Source organism: Leuciscus leuciscus (assembly GCF_965113295.1).
Source record: "Leuciscus leuciscus genome assembly, chromosome: 21".
Taxonomy (NCBI): domain Eukaryota; kingdom Metazoa; phylum Chordata; class Actinopteri; order Cypriniformes; family Leuciscidae; genus Leuciscus; species Leuciscus leuciscus.
In genome coordinates, this window is record NC_138745.1 from 33,452,620 (window position 1) to 33,471,076 (window position 18,457).

Below are 18,457 nucleotides of genomic sequence, written 5' to 3' on the forward strand. Positions count from 1 at the left end.
TCACATTGCTATGAACATTTTAGTAAAACATGCTTCAGCCCACAGCTTCCATAGTTCAGAAACTTGAAACACAATCTCACAGGATAAACCAGAACTGAAAGAGGAAAAACATCCCCACAGAAAAATCACATGTCATTATCATACCAAGGGAGGGATCATGTTTACTGTGCAAATGTTTATATTTAGATGTTTAGAGATATCGGCTGAGCAACAGAAGAACGCTTAGAAATCTTACTAGCTACAGTTTCAGTGTTCAAAAGTTTAGATTTCAAAAGAAATTTTATCCAGCAAGGATGCATTAAATTGATCAAAAGTGACAGTAATGATATTTATAAAGTTACAATGGATTTCTGTTTCAAATAAATGCTGTTCTTTTGAAAAGTCTATTCTTAAAAGAATCCTAAAAAAAAAGTGTATCAAGGTTTCCACAAGAATATGAAGCAGCACAACTGTTTTCAACATTGAGAATAATAAGAAATGTTACTTGAGCAGCAAATTAGCATATTATAATGATTTCTGAAGGATCATGTGACACTGAAGACTGGAGTAATGATGCTGAAAATACAGCTTTGCATCACAGAAATAAATTACATTTTTAAAAATATAATAAAAATAGAAAACATCTATTTTAAACTATAATAATACTTCAAAAAAAAATATCACTGTTTATATTTTATTTTGAAACTTTAAAATAACTTTTAACAAAAACGTTAAAATAATCTTACAGACCCCAAACGACCCATCCAAGTCTACATACAGACTGAACACATTATCATTAGGCTATTATGATTATATTTTCCCCAAGGCACACACTGCAGGACGGGCCGGTGAGGGATTGGCTTGTTTAAGCACTTAGTTTGCACATCACTGAGAGAAATATTTTTCATATCATACTAAAAAGAACTGAGCCTGAAGCCTTTAGGATTTGTGCTTTACTGCATTTCCCATTGTCTTTTCAGCCAGCATGTGGTTAGCAGCATGCTATATTTTTCACACATACCCAACCCATTTTCTGATCTCATTTCGAGGTTCTTCTCAGACAGGTCGACCACTGTGAGTATACATATAACTAGATGCGACTTTTGGAAATGGCCAAGGAGTTCTCTGTCCCCGTCAATATGTCTAGAAAAATATTTAGACCATTTTATCGCCTGTCTGCCAGATAGATTCAGCTGAATACACTCAAGAAGCTGCACAACCAATTGGGTATCACAAGCCTCATGACACATACAAGTCATTAACTGCATCCAAAATAATTGCTTAACTATTCAGCAGAACCCAAACTGATTAACATAATGGTCTGATCACCATTTAACGGCACAATTCAGCAAACTGCAGTTTTACAAGTTAACGGCGACTCGGCGAGTTGTTTTTCTGAAAGTGAAACCATTATGATAATGATTAGCATAATAGAGGAGACAAACAGCACTTCAGGGAGGACACAGAGTTGCTAATATCAGACAACTATGTAAATGGCTGAGTGTTTAAAGGCTGTAACAGTAAGCCAGAACAGCTTGACTTCATAGACAGACAGAGAAAGTAAGCTGATCAATACCAATGGTCCATTATTGATCATAGCATTATTCATCTATTTTCATGAACACAGTCAACACACAATGAATTGCAATACAATCTGCTGAGAACATTATGATTTATGATACATGCTGCATATTAAGTCAACATCAAACTGCATGCACAACTTATTTTACTTTTTTCTATTTTCTAAGGAAAATATTTTGAAGAATGTCGGTAACCAGACAGTGACTTCAATAGTAGGAAAAAAAAATACTATGGGAGTCAATGGGGACCAGCAACTGTTTGGTTACCGACATTCTTCAGAATATCGTCTTTTGTGTTCAGCAGAAGAAAGAAATTCATACAGGTTTGAAACAACTAGAGGGTGAGTAAATGTTGACAGAAAATTTCATTTTGAAGTGAACTAATCCTTTAATTTGAGATTACATGGTAATTTTAAGTTAAATGTGTGAATTAGCTTACTCAAAAATTTGAAGTAAAGATCAATTAAAATGTATGAGTACATAAAAATTTGCCTGTTCTGCTTACCTAAACTTAAAAATGTTGATGTAACTGATTATCTCAAATTGTTTGAGTTTTGCTAACTTATTCAGGTTTAAAGTGTACATTTTGATTTGTACAGAACCGTACACAGTGCAGCTGTGGTTACCAGAATAACTGAAAAATAAAGTAAAAAACGTGTATATATATATATATATATATATATATATATATATATATATATATATATATATATATTAAACTGCCCTTTTCTGCCGAATTAGCAAGGAAGTTGTCAAAGGTGGCACAAGTAAAACCATTTGATGAACGCTTTCCAAGACATTTCTCTTTTGGAATAACATGCACAGACCATACCACACACACAAAGACCTGACACACTGATTTAGAAAGCAAACGGGGTCGATTTTGATACATGTTGACTTCAAAAAGGAGTTAAATGTAAGATGCTTTTACTTGCCCTGAGGTCAGTGCAGAAGCATTTCGGCTCTTAGTGGTTTTGACAGGGCGAAACACTGAAAGAGTTGTCCTTTGAACTGTGAGTTATTAGAGTAGATATGAACACAGTCATTGTAATACATCACATTAAAACCCCCTCAGGGCAAGTATTAAGGATACATGTCTCTCTCTCATTCCCTCTACATCTGACTGAACACACATGCAGTCAGATGCAAAAGTCTTCAAGAAGACCTTGTTAAGTGTATCACTCAATGCTCTAGAACAAAACTTCTTTGTATCGCTCTGAAAGCTACAGCGCTTTAGAAGCTCAGTGCTGGTGTGATAATACGCTAAAAGCAGCGCTGGCGCGTCTAACCTCTGAGAGAGTCTTTTGCCTCTGAGAGCCAAAAAACTTGCTCCATTATTTCAGACCCAGGAGGCTGGAATTAAACCGTTCAGGAGAGGCGCCTTTACTCCGAACAGCTTGTTGTCTGTGACTCTCTACCTTGACGTACATGACTAATCTACAAAAAGACAAAGAATGCTCTAATTTAAGCTGCTGCTTTCTTGCTGGGAAAAGCAGGGCCGTGACCGACTGGCTCTAGCATTAGAATCCAGCATGCATTAGTGTGGGCTAGATGTTGAAGTGCAATGAAATCACATCAAAGTATGGCATAGAATGTGAATGATTTATATTAAGACATCAAATCTTTATGTTTAGTACCACTGAGCGGATTAATTCAGAAATTACTGACAGCAGCAAGTCAAAGAAGCTCTGGTGGATTTAAAAGAGATGTAAATGTATATATATACACACAGTACTAAGAGCAGGCGCGCTCAACTCGCAAATTAATTTATGGGTGCGAGTAATAAAAAACGTTTAACAAAAGTAAAGATGAAAAACCGCACTCTCAGGTTCTATTTTCATACATTTATTATTACTGTGAGGGCATGGTAATAATAAATGTATGAAAATAGAACCTGAGAGTGCGGTTTTTCATCTTTACTTTTATATATACACACAAACATACACCAGTATATAGCAACAAATTAGCATATTAGGACGCATTTCAAAACATCTCTATTTCTGTACCAAAGTCATACAGGTTTAGAACGACATATAGTTCATTGGTGAACTATAGACCTTATTCACAACAGCACCATCTTTAACTTCTAACAGGAATGAAAGCGAGGCTGTGAGGGACAGACATGCATCTCTTCAGTGGATTGTACTGTTATTTAATGTTTTGGATTGCTCTGCTGACGAAACACTGCAAAAAAACACCGTAGATAAAAAAACTCCAGACAACATTAGCTGTGGAAAAATATAAGGGTATTAGGAGCTTTTTTATATCTTTTTACAGCAGATGCCATTGAAAACACAGCAAGTCTATATCCTCACAGACTCGCTTTCATACCTGTCAAGGCGCTGCTTTGAATAAGGTTTATTCCTCTAAAATGTTGTTTACACATCTTGATTGCGGTGTCCCCAGATTGTGTTGCTGCTCTGGAATCTCATGCATGACTCTTCATACACACTAGAACACAGACGGGCTGTGTGTGAGCATATGGGCTGGTGTGAACTGTGGGGGTGAGCACCAAAACAACAGTCTCTCTGGGAGGGGAGTGTAACATTTGCTTTCAGTTCTCAGGATATAAAAACATAACCAGAGAGAAGATGTCATAGTGCACTCCACCCTGCATGCACACACACACGGTCCCTCGTCCAAATACTACTCTCAGAGGAACTGGGGCGTATGTACAGCCAGACACACACACACACTCACAAATGAAGCAGAAGCTTCTTCAAAGCCATGAGATCATCCTGCGATCACATTTCAAAGGTGAACTAGCCTGCAGCTCTGTCTCTCTTTGGCTTCAGAGAGAGGTCATCATCCTCACAGCGAGACTCTGTCTACTCACACACAGACGTTACATGTCTCAGGCCTGAGATACTGTTTCCTGCTGGGATTCATCAAGATATCAAACCTGGGGACGCTACTGTACATCCCACGTGATGCTAGAGATGTGTCCGCCAAATTTTGCTATATCATTTAAACTGAAGTTTGTTTGGGTCGATAAGATATTTTTGTGGAGAAAATGAATACTTTTATTCAGCAAGGATGCATTGATCAAGAGACATTGGCTTTGTCTGAAAGCTTAGGCAGCTGACTTGTTGCCTCGCTGCCCTGATTTCAGACAGACTTCTGAGGCAGTGAAACGGTTTAATGATCTACAACAAAATTAGAGCTTTGGGCCAATTTTCAGGTTGTGCTTAATAGGTTAGATCACCCAAAAATGAAAATTCTGTCATCATTTACCCACCCTGGTTCCAAAACCGTAAGACTTTCGTTCATCTTTGGAAGACAAATTGAGATAGATTTATGTCCCTCCATTGACAGCAATGCAACTACCAATTTAATGTTTAAAAAAAGTTCATAAAGAAACTAATCCCTATGAATTGAGCAGTTTAGTCCAAATTTTATGAAGTGACACGATCGCTTTATATGATGAACAGATAGAATTTAGACTTTTATTCACATATAGAATAATGCATCTTTACATACATCAGTTATGCTAAACGGAAGGTCAAGCATGTTCGCTTGATGCGCGAGAACCAATGAGGTTTGCTCTCGCGTGTCAAGCATGTACGCTTGAGCTTCTGTTTATGTTCGCTGATCAATGTTTATATGTGAATTAAAACCTCAATTCAATCTGTTCATCATATAAAGCAATCGTGTCAAAATTTTGACTAAACCGCTCAATTCATTAGTTTGACAATCTCTTTATGCATCAAAGTGGAAGTTGCGTAGACTGTCAATGAAGGGACAGAAAGCTCTCAGAAAATCTTAATTTGTGTTCCGAAGATAAACGGGTTTGGAACGACATGAGGGCGAGTCATTTTTGGGTGAACTGTCCCTTTAACTGTTAAAAGCCCTACAACTCAAGCCTTTTTGTTGGGGTGCGCGAAGTAATTGAGTAGTAAAAGGGTGAAGATATGTGCCTGGAAATGCATGATTGCCCCTCATATTTCTGGGCAGCTGGTAATGATATGACATCATTGGCTCTTCCCCTGACAGCTCAAATTCAATCCAGATCTGCTTCCCGTCCATTCAGCTCTCCACCAGACACAACCCAAGAGAATCACACGTCTCTTCCTGTTCAACTCTGAAACAATGCCATAAGAGAGAACTGAGATCTTTTTAACATCTCACTTGTTTCTCCTAGACTTCAATGAGAGTTGCACAGAGAGTATGCATGCCATAAGAGAGAACTGAGATCTTTTTAACATCTCAGTTTCTCCTAGATGTCAATGACAGTGCATGGAGAGTAAGTGGAGACTTCTGCTTGAGACAAAAAGACACCTAAAATGACTATGTTTACATGTGAAACACTCTGATTATTGCAAAAAATCATATTATTAAGGACTTAATCACAATAAGATGTTTCTACAGCATAAGGACTTCACTCCCGTTTACATGCAATTTTCATTATTCTGATTATTTGCTAAGAATTGTGGTTATTTTTACCGTCTTCGCACCGTCTCTGGATGAAGATAAAGAGCAGAGACTATGCAGTGAGTTGTGTTGACAGAGTTCAGCGGTTCGGACTGGAGGGAAAACTTCAGGATAATGTCACTGAGTTCACTCATGAAGTTGTGTGAACAACACACAGCATCCGTGGCGTGTATATCCGAGCACATGTGCACTATGGTCAGAGCGGTAATGATGCGATTATTAATGTGTTTACATGCCTGTTTATTGCGAGTAATCTCACAGTTTAATGCAATTATGTTTACTACGATTATGAGCTTAAGCGCATTAGTTTGATCGAAGTATTGTGTGTACATGAGGTAAAGTTTAAATCGCAATATTGCTAAAATCCCATTATAATCGCATTATGAGTGTGCATGTAAACGCACTCATTCACATCTATTTCCTACAGAGAATCAGAAGATATCAAGGACGTCTCAAACTCCAATTGGCCAAATATCAGTCTGCGATCAAAATTCAGAATATCAATATGAACTCAAACATTTGTCATCAAATTCTTCCAAGACCAAATGATCTGAGCTACCCACATTCATTTATATCTCTTTATATCTACTTAATTTATGTCAACAGTTGTCTTGTTTGCTTATGATTTTAATTAAAATAACTTCTCGTGAGTAATTTAAGGAGAAACATTTGAGCTGAAACCCGAATGAATAACTGAATAACAAAACGGAAAGTCCACGAATGAACCATAAACAAACCTTTGTTAAGTCAGCTGAGAAAGCAATGAAAAAGCAACCTCTGAGTAATAAACTTGTCCTCTGGGACGTCCCACGTGCATTCACAGCCAAACACCGGCTCTCAAAGACAGACAGGTTGCAGCCTCCCGTCATAACAGTACAAAGACAAACCAGTCCACATAGATTTACATAGTAACCCACTAACCGCTTAAATCACTGCTGATTCCACACCTCAAAAATTCCAAGAATTTGATTCTGGATTCCAAGGATCTTAGGAGGCGTGCGTTTATCCGCTTGCGAGTCGGGACAGGCTCATAGCGCAGGCCTCGGAGTGAGGAACTTGTGCAACACAAGCGAGCAGCAGGTAGACCCGTGAGGTCGTGTTTGCACAGCTGAGTAACAGGAATCTCGTACTCAAGCACGTGTTGAACGCAACCCAGGGGCCGTTCAGCAGATGCTACCACACCCTGTCAAACACACACTTCTCACACTCCTCCATAAACCCATTACAACCACTTCCTGAAGCTCTTTCTAGTGTGCAGGAGTGGATGGCCACCACATGTGTCTATCAGAAGAGGGTGATTGAGTGTCTTCGTACTTCAACTTTCACTGTGAATTCACAGTAAATTACTAGCTAGCTGTCATATCACTGTTGTTCATTGTTCTCTTAGTTAGGGTTAGGGATTTAAACAAACCATTGACGCTAAGGATTAAACTTTGACACGATTCCTGCACCATTTGAGCTTCAGACATGAGTAATACCTCAAATAATTTACTTTTACATAGACTTATCGAAGGAGGGCTATATCTAGAAATCAGAATGTCATTGACTTGGTTGTGGGCGTTTTTTTTTATTAAACACTCAAAACGCCCTATAGTAACCACCTAGCAACCAGCCAAACACTCTAGCAACCACTCAGAGTACCCAAACAATGACCTAAAACCATCTTAAACACCGTAGTAACTAAGAAAACTTAGTGCTGTCAAATCAATTAATCGCATCTAACATAAAAGTTTCTGTTTATATAATACGTGTGTGTGTGTGTGTGTGTGTGTGTGTGTGTGTGTGTGTGTGTGTGTGTGTGTGTGTGTGTGTGTGTGTGTACACATATGTATGCATATACTGTATATGCGCACACATATAAACATAAAAATTTGTGTTAGTTTGACAGCACTACTAACTACTAAAAATATAAAAATAAAAGCTCATTCAAAATCTTGGTCAAATTGTGTAATTTGTTCCAAACTTATATAAAATAAAGTATTTTAATAAGTCTTCATGATTTAACAGTAAAACTTAAGAGTACAGTGTTTTACAGTAACAAAATGCTTGTCAAATCATGTCAGTGCTTCAAGGAACTACAGAGATCAAAATGGACATTTGTATAATTTTACAGAAATAAAGTCAAATGACAGGACCAGACAAGAGACAGAGAACGAGGAAGAAAGAGAGAGTACGAAGAGGTTCTGGGTTTGCCACAGGATGTTGCCTGTCTGCCTTTCTTCACTTTCCTGCGTTTGAACATACGAGAATAGCCAAACGTTCCAGTAAATGAATACATGCCCAAACAATGTGCTGGATCTTCCGTCAGCTCGTCCTGTGCGTCAGGACACAAACGCAGAGCACGCAGGGCCAACAAAGCACTTTAGATCGGAGATGCTCTCATTAATGTAGTTAAATACTTTGTACACTAAGGATTTTAAAGAGAAAAACAGACACAGCTGATCAGTGCATTGCCATAAATCCTGCCGGAGAACGTGATTCCCGTTTACTTCATTTAGACAGCTTAATTCTCTCAATTACAAAAGCAAACAAACTTCAATCCTGCTAATGAGCCTTTATTTCTGTTCTTCCTTATCGTTTTGCTCTTACACAAAGCAGTAGGCCTTCTTTCTGACCCTGACAGATCTAATGAGCGCCCAACAAATAATCCATTTCGCCCACTAAAAGGCAACGGCTTTGGACCAATTAGCTCCCACTGTTACCCACAAGCAAAAAAAAAAAAAAAAAAAACTGCTTAAAAGAGAATATTAAACGCAATAACACCAATGAGGACGCACAACACAGCAGGGCACTACGGTAAACACGGATGCTCCGTAACCCCATACACAGACTAAATGTTTTAAACTATGAAACACTTGCAAGCAAAAATAGATTCTGGGATTTGATTTCTCTTAAAGAAGGAAACCGCTGGTACAGTGCATCTTTTTATATTCTAGGTTAAAAAAAAGGTACAAAAGCTGTCACTGGGACAGTACCCTTCAAAAGGGTTCTAATATGTACCATTTAGGTACTAATATGTACCCTTTTGGAACTAATATGTACACTTTTAGTACCAATATGTACCTTTGAGGGACTAATTTGCACTCTTTAGGTACAAAGTTGTACCTTTTGTAAAAGTACCGCCACAGTGACAGCTTTTGTACCTTTTTTTTCTGAGAGTATACGAACATCATCTGAAGCATGCAGTAGATGACCACTGAAAATAACTCTGATTCAGTTTGTAAAGCAAACAAAAATGCCTTCAATCTATTGTACTTTTGCCCCTTAGACTTCACCTGTAAGTGACTTCCAGATACTGTCAATAGAGTTTGAATTGTATTTAACCCAAAATAATACTTTAAACAACTGGAAGACATAAACAGATCCAAACTACTTCAGGAGGAATCAAGCATCTGTTAAGACTTTCTATTTTGTACTTGAGGAATAAATCTATCCACAAAAATGGTCCATGTTGACAGAAAGTCCCTTGATTTGAGTTTATCATCAGCGATTGTTGCTTCCGAGAAAAAATAAAAATTCCAAACTGCATCCATTACATGCTATTTTGCTCATGCATGTGAGCAGGTTTGATGTGTACTAAATTGTGCTCATCTGATATTCTGTTTCATATTATATTAGCCATACTTTGCACCGCAATATGCCAGGAACACAATATAAATTTGGTTAAAACCAGATTTAAAGCATGCATTCATTTATGACTAACATGGTTGCAGTTACCAGACTGATTATTAATTAAAGTGATTCATTAAAAGAGCAGGCAATATGTCTGTCCCTAAACCACACTCATAATGTAAACGAGTCAGTGAATATTTATCTTAAAATGTGAACTACGTGCACATCTCAACAACAACAAGAGTGACACAAAACAGACTGAGATGCACTTCCTCAGAATCTGTGCTAACTGTATCTAACTCTGAATCTTACGGAGTGTGTGATAATATCTTGGACATGAACATGACAGACATGATGAGGATATTCAAAGGCAGCGTTGATGTTTATGCAGGCTAACATACTTTTACACAAGTTTAGTTCTTGTTCAGATGAAGTGAAGATGTCATTGTTTAAAGCATATTGTACACCACTTTATACTGCTCATCTGTGGTCAAATTATAGAACAGAGAGTTTACAGAGGCTTCAAATAGCTTATAAATATGCAACGGGAACTCTGTTAAGGAGACCTAGCTGGCATAGTGCAAGTTAGATGTTTGTAAGTGCAGGAGTTAACACTTTTCAAGCTGTGTTACGAAATCTTACACATAAATGTATCTGCTGGCTAAATGATACATTTAGATTATTAATTTATACATTTAGATTATTATAGAATTTAGATTATTGTGGGCTTATGAAATATAAGGGTCAGTACTACGTTATCAGCCCAAATTGTGGAGACACTGGTATTATTTTATTTTTGCAACGCATTGATTTTTTTGGGTTCCTTTTTTTAAATTTGGACCTTGAGTCTGCAATAAAGTCTGATGATGAGGATGATGATAGCCTAGTTCTACTTCTGTCTCTGGTTGCGCCTTTAATGTAAAAGACACCTACGCTCCTGCATGACATTCCTCTCCTCCGCGTGCTCACTTAGCAGATCTGCAGGGGTGGAAGTGAATAGTGAGTCCCAAAGAGCCTTTCCCAAAACTCCCGTCTCATTCCTTGCCTACAGCTTGTTCCACTAACCCACATTATGAAGAAACCTACAGATCACTCGGGTTCCCAACACAACCAATGCGCTCCATCATAACCTGAGATCCTCTGTTGATCATGAGCAGCATGGACCATGCATGAATAAAGATGAACAGCAAAGCACGTTAGAGAAACCAAACCAATCTCAAGTGCTGGCTTCATGCGAGTATTTATGGGTGTATCAAACGCACCGGAGCGCACAGTTCCTTTACGCGCTCCAGCGTAGCCTCCTGAAAAACAACATTCCTGCACATGTACCAAATTTAACATTGCCGTTAAAGCCGTTAGATTCAGATTAAATACCCTTCTTACCGTAAAGTCCAACACGAAGGCAGTTTCTTCAAGCGCACGGATGATTATGATCCGGGAATGGGGAGCGCAGTACGCGCCGGGCGGCTGGGTGAAAGCTGACCGCTGCTGCTGGAGGAAAGAAACAGGAGGATTTGTGTTGATCTGCAGATTTACTCCTCTGTCAGGGGTTCACCCGTTTCTCAGGAGTTCTCCGTGTGCTCAGAGCCTCCTAGCGACCATTTCTGAAATGCGTGAGTCTGAAAGGCTCAGCCTGACAACCAAATGCTGGTGTTGCCTATATGGCATATATGAGTTCTTCCTCTAGGGGGCGCGCAGTGGCTCAAAATGCTGAATTCCTCCATTGAACTCAGTAATGTTCTGTTTTTGTTTGTTTGATTGTTTTTTTAAGGGGGGGATATATACACATTAAAAAGTGTAATCTAGCTTCTGGAATCTAATAGACCTTATTCAGAGCAGCGCCATGACAGGTATGAAAGCGAAGCTGTGAGGGATAGACTTAGGCTGCATTCAAAATCGCATACTTCCCTACTATATAGGCTAGTAGGTGAAAAACAGAAGGCCTAATATTAGTAAGTAATATTTATTTAAAATAAGTACCTACTCAAGACAGTATACAATTTCAGATGCAGTCTTACTAAAGCTCCTAGATCACTTATAATTTTCCACAGCTCATACTGTCTGGTTTTTTTGTCTACTTAAATTTATTGGGAAGATATTTGTTGTTAGAATAAAAATAAATAAAAATAAACATTAAAATAGCAGTGGCAACCCACTGAAGAGATGTATGTCTATCTATCACAGCATCGCTTTCATTCCCGCCAAAAATCAAAGATGGCGCTGATATGATAAGGTCGTCTCTAACTGTCTCTAACTTTAGTTCGGGTTCTAGTTCAATAAAACTCTTTATGTGCAAGCAAACAAATTATTATTCATATATTATTTAATTTAGTTCCACATTTAACTCTGTTTCCTCTTTAGTTCTGTCTCTAGTTCAAGATCAAGGTTTGATTCGATCTTCAGCCTCTAGCTTTGGTTCAGATTCTAATACTGTGGCTATAGCTCTAGCATCTCTAACATCTGGCGTTAATGTCAAGCTGAGCTCGTTTGTTTCTTGTTCGGTCGTTGTGTTCTGTTATTTCAAATGATCTGTGTATGATAGACAAATGGGAAAATTCATTCAAAAATCACAATCGTCTGTGATTGGTCCATCCTGTTCCGCACAAATAAAAAGAACCGGTTCCACGTGACCAACAGAGTTCAGGCGTTCCTTCAGCAGTTTGGACAGTAATTTATACTTTAATTATTACACACACAAAAAAAAAAAAAAAAAAAAAAAACTGTATTATTTAACTGAAACTACACAGGGAACAGCAGAACTAGCAGCAATAGTAAAATTATTATTTTAATCTATCAACATCCGATAAGCCCCGCCCGCTGTGTGCACCCTTTATTTAATGCCGCCTACCATTCTACAGTATTATTTTGTTTATATTAGTTTTACAGCATCTGTTTAGCAAAGCTGTTATAACGAGCATGTTTTAAGTGTAATAAACGTAATTAAATCATCATTATCAGCACCACAAAAACAAAGGACAGTAAAATAAAAATAAAAAAGCAATTTATTTAAAATAAATAAATAGAATATTTAATTTAAAATAATTAAAATGAAATTATAAATAAGCCTAATGGTTAATCTAATGTATGCATCATTTTAATCAATGCTGTTTTCTCAGATTAACTGAAAGACATGCGCCATCTGCTGGTCAAAAGTGTAATTATTTTCTATACTTTTATTTTGTTTTACAGGTTGTGTATTGTTCTGTTCTGCTATAATATATCTGTATTCCACACATTTTCTGATCCTACTATCTCTGCTTGCATGTGTGTGTGCGTGTTTTATATGTGGGTGTGTTTTAATATCCATGGTGATATGGTATCACAGGAGAACGGACTTTGGACAAGGCATCACAGTAAATCTAAATATAGAATTCAGGAAATACACACATTTATATAATATAAACATGCTTTCTTACCTGATGAGGAAGTGTAGCGTTTAATATCATATCTCTTCCTTTTCTTTTACTGTTTTTATTTTCACCACCACTACTGAACTAACATCCAACAAAATCATCTTTAAATAAAGTATGAATTGAATGTTGTTCTCTCTATGTATGAATATCGATGCTACTGTTATATTAACTATTACTGTAAGGATCATAAATGTTACACCCCAGACCATCCCAGTGCCCTGTGATCAATTATAAGGGTCCTAAACGATGCCAGTTACACCACAGCAGTAAAGCAGGACTTCTGTACTGTCAGAGAATGATTTCTAGATTGTTTCTTTCTGATCAAACCCACGTCACTCTCTTTATGATGTTGTGAACTGCAATATAAATGCCATGACAACACGAGCAGCAGTCCGTGACTGTACAGACGATTACTTTATGACTTTATTGCCGTCCTTGTGATGAGCTTCATCATGAGCTGATCTGTGATCAGCTCTCCCCACCTCAGTCCAAACCTTTCCCATTACAAGGAAACACCTGGCTACTGGTTTCAGATCTGTGAAGCAAAGTGCAACCTATACAGCACCATTTATTACCCACCAACACCTCGCCTCATCCCAAGTTCTCCCATTTTCCAGCCACAAGCGTCAGGAAGCGTCAGGAATCAAAGGGTGTGCTTGACAAGCAAATTCTCAGCTAAGGACCTAGAAAAAAAGGACCACAGTTACAATGCCGTCCACGGAGAAACTACTGCATTTCTTATCAAGTTCTTTAATATGTGCAGCTGGAGTGGGTTTATTGGGTTATGGGATGGCGGCGGAATGGGCCTCAGCCGACATGGCCTGCGGACCGATAGGCAGTGAATTCAATGGATCCTCCAGTCTCAAAATCGGCCTTTTCAGCGGCACAGAAGACAAGTTCAACTGCCCCAGGATTGACACACTTGGAGGAAAAGTGCCAGGTGAGCTTCAAATAAGCATGCTAGATTATGCTATTTTGACATTTTCAAGTGTAAACATATATCATATAAGATAAAAGCAACAGACAAATTAAGCTCATGTAAATTATGATACATTGATATATGTATATGATACCAATAAATACAATGAAAAAGCTTGCAGATTCAAAATTATGGATTAAGATGACCTTTGGAATTTTCAGGAATTAGAACTGCAATTCCATATAAATCACAATAGAATTGTATACTTACTGGAGTTTGTCAAAGGTTATGTCATTTGATTTAAAATCAATGTTTTGTGCATTCTTATTTTCCAATAGAATAGTCTTTCTGTCTTTCTCTTAGTGTTTAATCGTCTGGGGACAATAGCAGGAGCTCCGGTTATCCTGCACGCTCTGGTTGTCATCCTGTTGGCTCTGGCTCTTGTGGGGTCTGCGGGCAGTATTCTGGTCTCACTCTATAACAGCTTCAGCAACCCATATCAGACCTACATGGGACCAATAGGGGTATACACGTGCAGTGGACTTAGTGGTGAGAAAACATACACAATGTCACAAACCAAGAAATGTGCTTGCATCTGATCAGAAATAGTGCAGAATCAACTCTTCAATTGACGTTACAGCACTTTTAAAATGTTTAGATGTCTAAATGATACTAAAAGTGGTTTCAAGACCTTTATGTGTCGTATCTCTTGTCTAGTGTGTGTGGCCAGCTTGGCGCTGATTCTGTTTGTGGCGAACGCCTTCCTTGGCCAGATGTTCGAGACGCTGGTGAAAGCCGATACACCCAATGTGCGGTTGAAAGATGTAAAAATTAACCTAAAGGTGGGGTTTTTCCTTCTGATACCGTACATCTGCTTCAATATGGTCTGCATCCTCGTGGTGTATCTGTACGTCCACACCGCGTACACACGGCGCAAAGAGCAGGAGAAACCCACGGAGGACGCGCCCAAAGAGATCATGATGTACTAAAGCCGAAACACAGCAAAAATCTGTTTAAAGGCCCGTTCACACCAAAGACGATTACTATAACGTTAACAATAAAGATGAGGTTTTAAAAATCATCCTAAATAGCAGAGTCCACCACACCACTACTATAACGATAACGGAACAATCAAACGATTTGGGTGAAATCGCAACGATTTTTATTCCAGCCGATGAACGATAAAAACAAGCTTGAGCATTTAAAGTGGAAGACGACAAACCCGCTGTAATAAACAGAATGTTATCGTAATATAGTTGTCGTTATAGTTATCATTCTTGGTGGGAACGGGTCTTAACGGAAGATGATTTTCAGACCTGAGCTGAATTGAGCCCATTATTTTGGAACTGCCACTTTAACTGTGATATGAATTGCAGAACTGAACTTATCTTTAAACTTATGGTTTGCCATGACTAAAACTGTTTTAGTTATAGGCTATACATACACAGTAAGCCCTAAAAGTGTTTGTACTCTTAAAGGGTTAGTTCACCCAAAAATGAAAATTCTGTCAGTAATTACTCACCCTCATGTTGTTCCTACCGCGTAAGACCTTCGTTCATCTTCGGAACACAAATTAAGATATTTTTGATGAAATCTGAGAGCTGATCACTTCTCCATAGGCTGCTAGGTGACCGAAACTTGCTGGCCCAGAAAAGTTATTAAAGAGATCGTTAATATAGTCCAAGTGACTACAGTGGCTCAATCTTAAGTATATCAAGCGACGAGAATACTTTTTGTGCGCAAAAACAAACAAAAATAACGACTTTATTCCACAATTCATTTCCTTCTCTCTGGGCCTCTAGTTGGTTCACGTAGTGTTTTTGCGCTGCGCGTCTGTGTTATACGTCATCACGCATCACACACATGACCAGCGTCGGCCAATAGTGAACCTACGTGGTGACGTATAACACAGACGCGCTGCGCTAAAACACTACGTGAACCAACTAGAGGCCCAGAGAGAAGGAAATGAATTGTGGAATAAAGTCGTTATTTTTGTTTGTTTTTGCGCACAAAAAGTATTCTCGTCGCTTGATATACTTAAGATTGAGCCACTGTAGTCACTTGGACTATATTAACGATCTCTTTAATAACTTTTCTGGGCCAGCAAGTTTCGGTCACCTAGCAGCCTATGGAGAAGTGATCAGCTCTCAGATTTCATCAAAAATATCTTAATTTGTGTTCCGAAGATGAACGAAGGTCTTACGCGGTTGGAACAACATGAGGGTGAGTAATTACTGACAGAATTTTCATTTTTGGGTGAACTAACCCTTTAAAATCACACTAAACATGTCATTGCGTTAGATAACAGCATGTCATAATATGCTTTTTGTGTGTAATACCTTTGATTTCATGTTTTATCTGATGCATGTTTGACTTAAGTGTTCAGATATTTTTATAGGCCACTGCATATATTTTATTTGCACTTATGTGTAAGAACATTAACATCAAAAAACTTTTAGAAATGTAATTTACTTGTCTAGCTTTTCTACTAAGAACCTAAAATACTTTGCATGATATGTAACTGGCTAAGAAAACAGTTCAAATTTACTTCTATCAGTTCCTTTAGACTTTAAGCAATTTAAAAAATGTCTTTCATATTTTATAGATGTGAATATATTTAGCGCTTATTTATCTGCTTATGCATCAGATATACTGTCAATATTACAGTTCTGTTGTATCATACTTTCATCAAATATTCTGTAAATATTACCATATTTTAAAAATGCCATATTACGATAATAAATCTTTTTAGAGTGATGAGGATATTGTGTTCAGTTTTTAGGCTAAACTTAAAACACATAGGCCTGGTTCCACAGACTGGGCTTAGTTTAAGCCAGGATTAACATTTTCAATTAGGGCATTTAAGTAGCTTTTATAAACATGCCTTAGAGAAAAACATTACTGATGTGCATCTTGAGACAAAACAATGGCACTGACATATTTTAACATGTGTCAGTGCAAGTTACTTTATAGTTAACGCAACTCAAACATGCACTTTAGTGTGGGACTAGGCTTAAGGCTTGTCTGTGAAACCGGGGATAGTGTGTATACTTTACTAATCAGAGACACAGTAACGCAACAGAAAAAATAAAATAATCATTGCACTCAGATTCATTATGTCTTTTAAAAAGTCAATAGCATTGAAAAATGGACTCATAAAATATAATGGTTTAGATTATGATATGAGATTATATCCATTTACAGGAATGTCAGGTCATTGTGAGTCCCTGTATGATGTAATTTTCCATAATCATTGCATGAACCTTTGGCCCTTGGACTGTGCTTTATGTGATAGGATGCAGGGGGTGTGAGCTGGGTTCCAGCCAGCAGGGGGCAGCAGGAGTGTGTGTTGTTTATCCGGTCACCAAGACATGTTCCTGGATCTACATTCCTGTCCGAAAATGTAGTCCTAACCCTACCCATAACTTATCTCTAAAATCAGAGGGAAATGACAGGCGAATAACACTAATGTAAAAGCCTTGTTGTAAGCCTAAACTTGACATAAACTGTAAACTTGTCCCTCAAAGATAATGATCCAGGAACATGTTGTTGAAATCACATTCACTGTGTTCATCCTGCTGCTCTCTGCTGCCATCCTGCAAGGTGCAAACTCATGGTTCCAGATCTCAGACAAACAAGTATGCTATTGTATTCAAGTAGGTTGGCTATTATATTACACAATATTAACACAATAAAAATATTCTGCTAACATTCCCGTTAAGTTATGAAAACTTTATTTCTGAATGTTCTCTGAATGTTAAAAACATTTTTTCTTAGTTATGGGAACGTTCATTTAACCTTCCACATTTTATTCATTATGGGAATAATACTTTTGAATGTTTTCAGAAAACTCTGAAACTAAACCAAAAAAATAAATAAAATAAAAATAAAAAATGTTAGACGAAGTTCCAACTAAATTATTTCAGGGGGGAAAAACACTATAAATTACGTTTTTGTGCTCAAGTTTTGAAAACATTGTTAAAGACTTTAAACTAACATTCTATTAATGTTACTGAAAGATAACGTTGAGAGAACCTTGCCAGAACATTATAGCTAAAGTTCTGAGAACATTCACTGTTAGCTAGGACAACGAGATTCAAGGCTACAAATGTACAGTGTTCACTGTCCCTCAGTGTAAGAATGAACGTCCAGCCTTTCGTCCAGCAGGGGAATCCAATGCAGTTTTCAAAGAGCAGTTGAAACTTCAGTTCTGGGGATTTTAACCATCTAGCCAAACATATTGCACTTATTATTATTTTTGAATAAAATCATCAAAGAGTCCAATATTCTGCACTTACACTTCAGTGTTATAATGCTCAGCTGAAATTTGGTATGATACTTGTATTACTCTATCCTGTGAATGAATCTCTTCTGCTGAATGAATGATGTAAGTACAGTATGTGCGTAGACAGTAAAATCATTCTTCCATGTGATGTGCGGCTATATTGACAGTCAGATATGTAAAGTGCATTTCAGGGACTTTTGACTAAATCTCTTCCTCCAAATCATTAGAAATTTGAGCT

At 37.7% G+C, this 18,457-nt stretch overlaps 2 protein-coding genes across 4 annotated transcripts in view; one reads left to right on the forward strand and one right to left on the reverse strand.

Annotated features, from left to right (window-relative positions):
* The window catches only part of ptprea (protein tyrosine phosphatase receptor type Ea), a 78,368-nt gene extending 67,228 nt beyond the window's left edge, over nt 1-11,140 (reverse strand). For 2 of the 3 annotated variants that reach the window (XM_082151907.1, XM_082151903.1), the window contains exon 1: nt 10,986-11,140. The gene's annotated coding sequence lies outside the window, so the exon portion shown is untranslated. Of the gene's footprint in view, nt 1-6,911; nt 7,562-10,985 lie in introns of those variants that run through there. The other variant, XM_082151905.1, reaches the window with a different exon arrangement.
* Nucleotides 11,141-13,604: 2,464 nt separating this feature from the next.
* clrn3 (clarin 3) lies at nt 13,605-17,828 on the forward strand. Its single transcript, XM_082151825.1, has 3 exons — nt 13,605-13,955; nt 14,298-14,483; nt 14,652-17,828. Exons 1-3 carry the CDS (start codon nt 13,724-13,726, stop codon nt 14,921-14,923), a joined length of 690 nt encoding a protein of 229 aa, XP_082007951.1. The 5' UTR covers nt 13,605-13,723; the 3' UTR covers nt 14,924-17,828.
* Nucleotides 17,829-18,457: the final 629 nt, after the last annotated feature.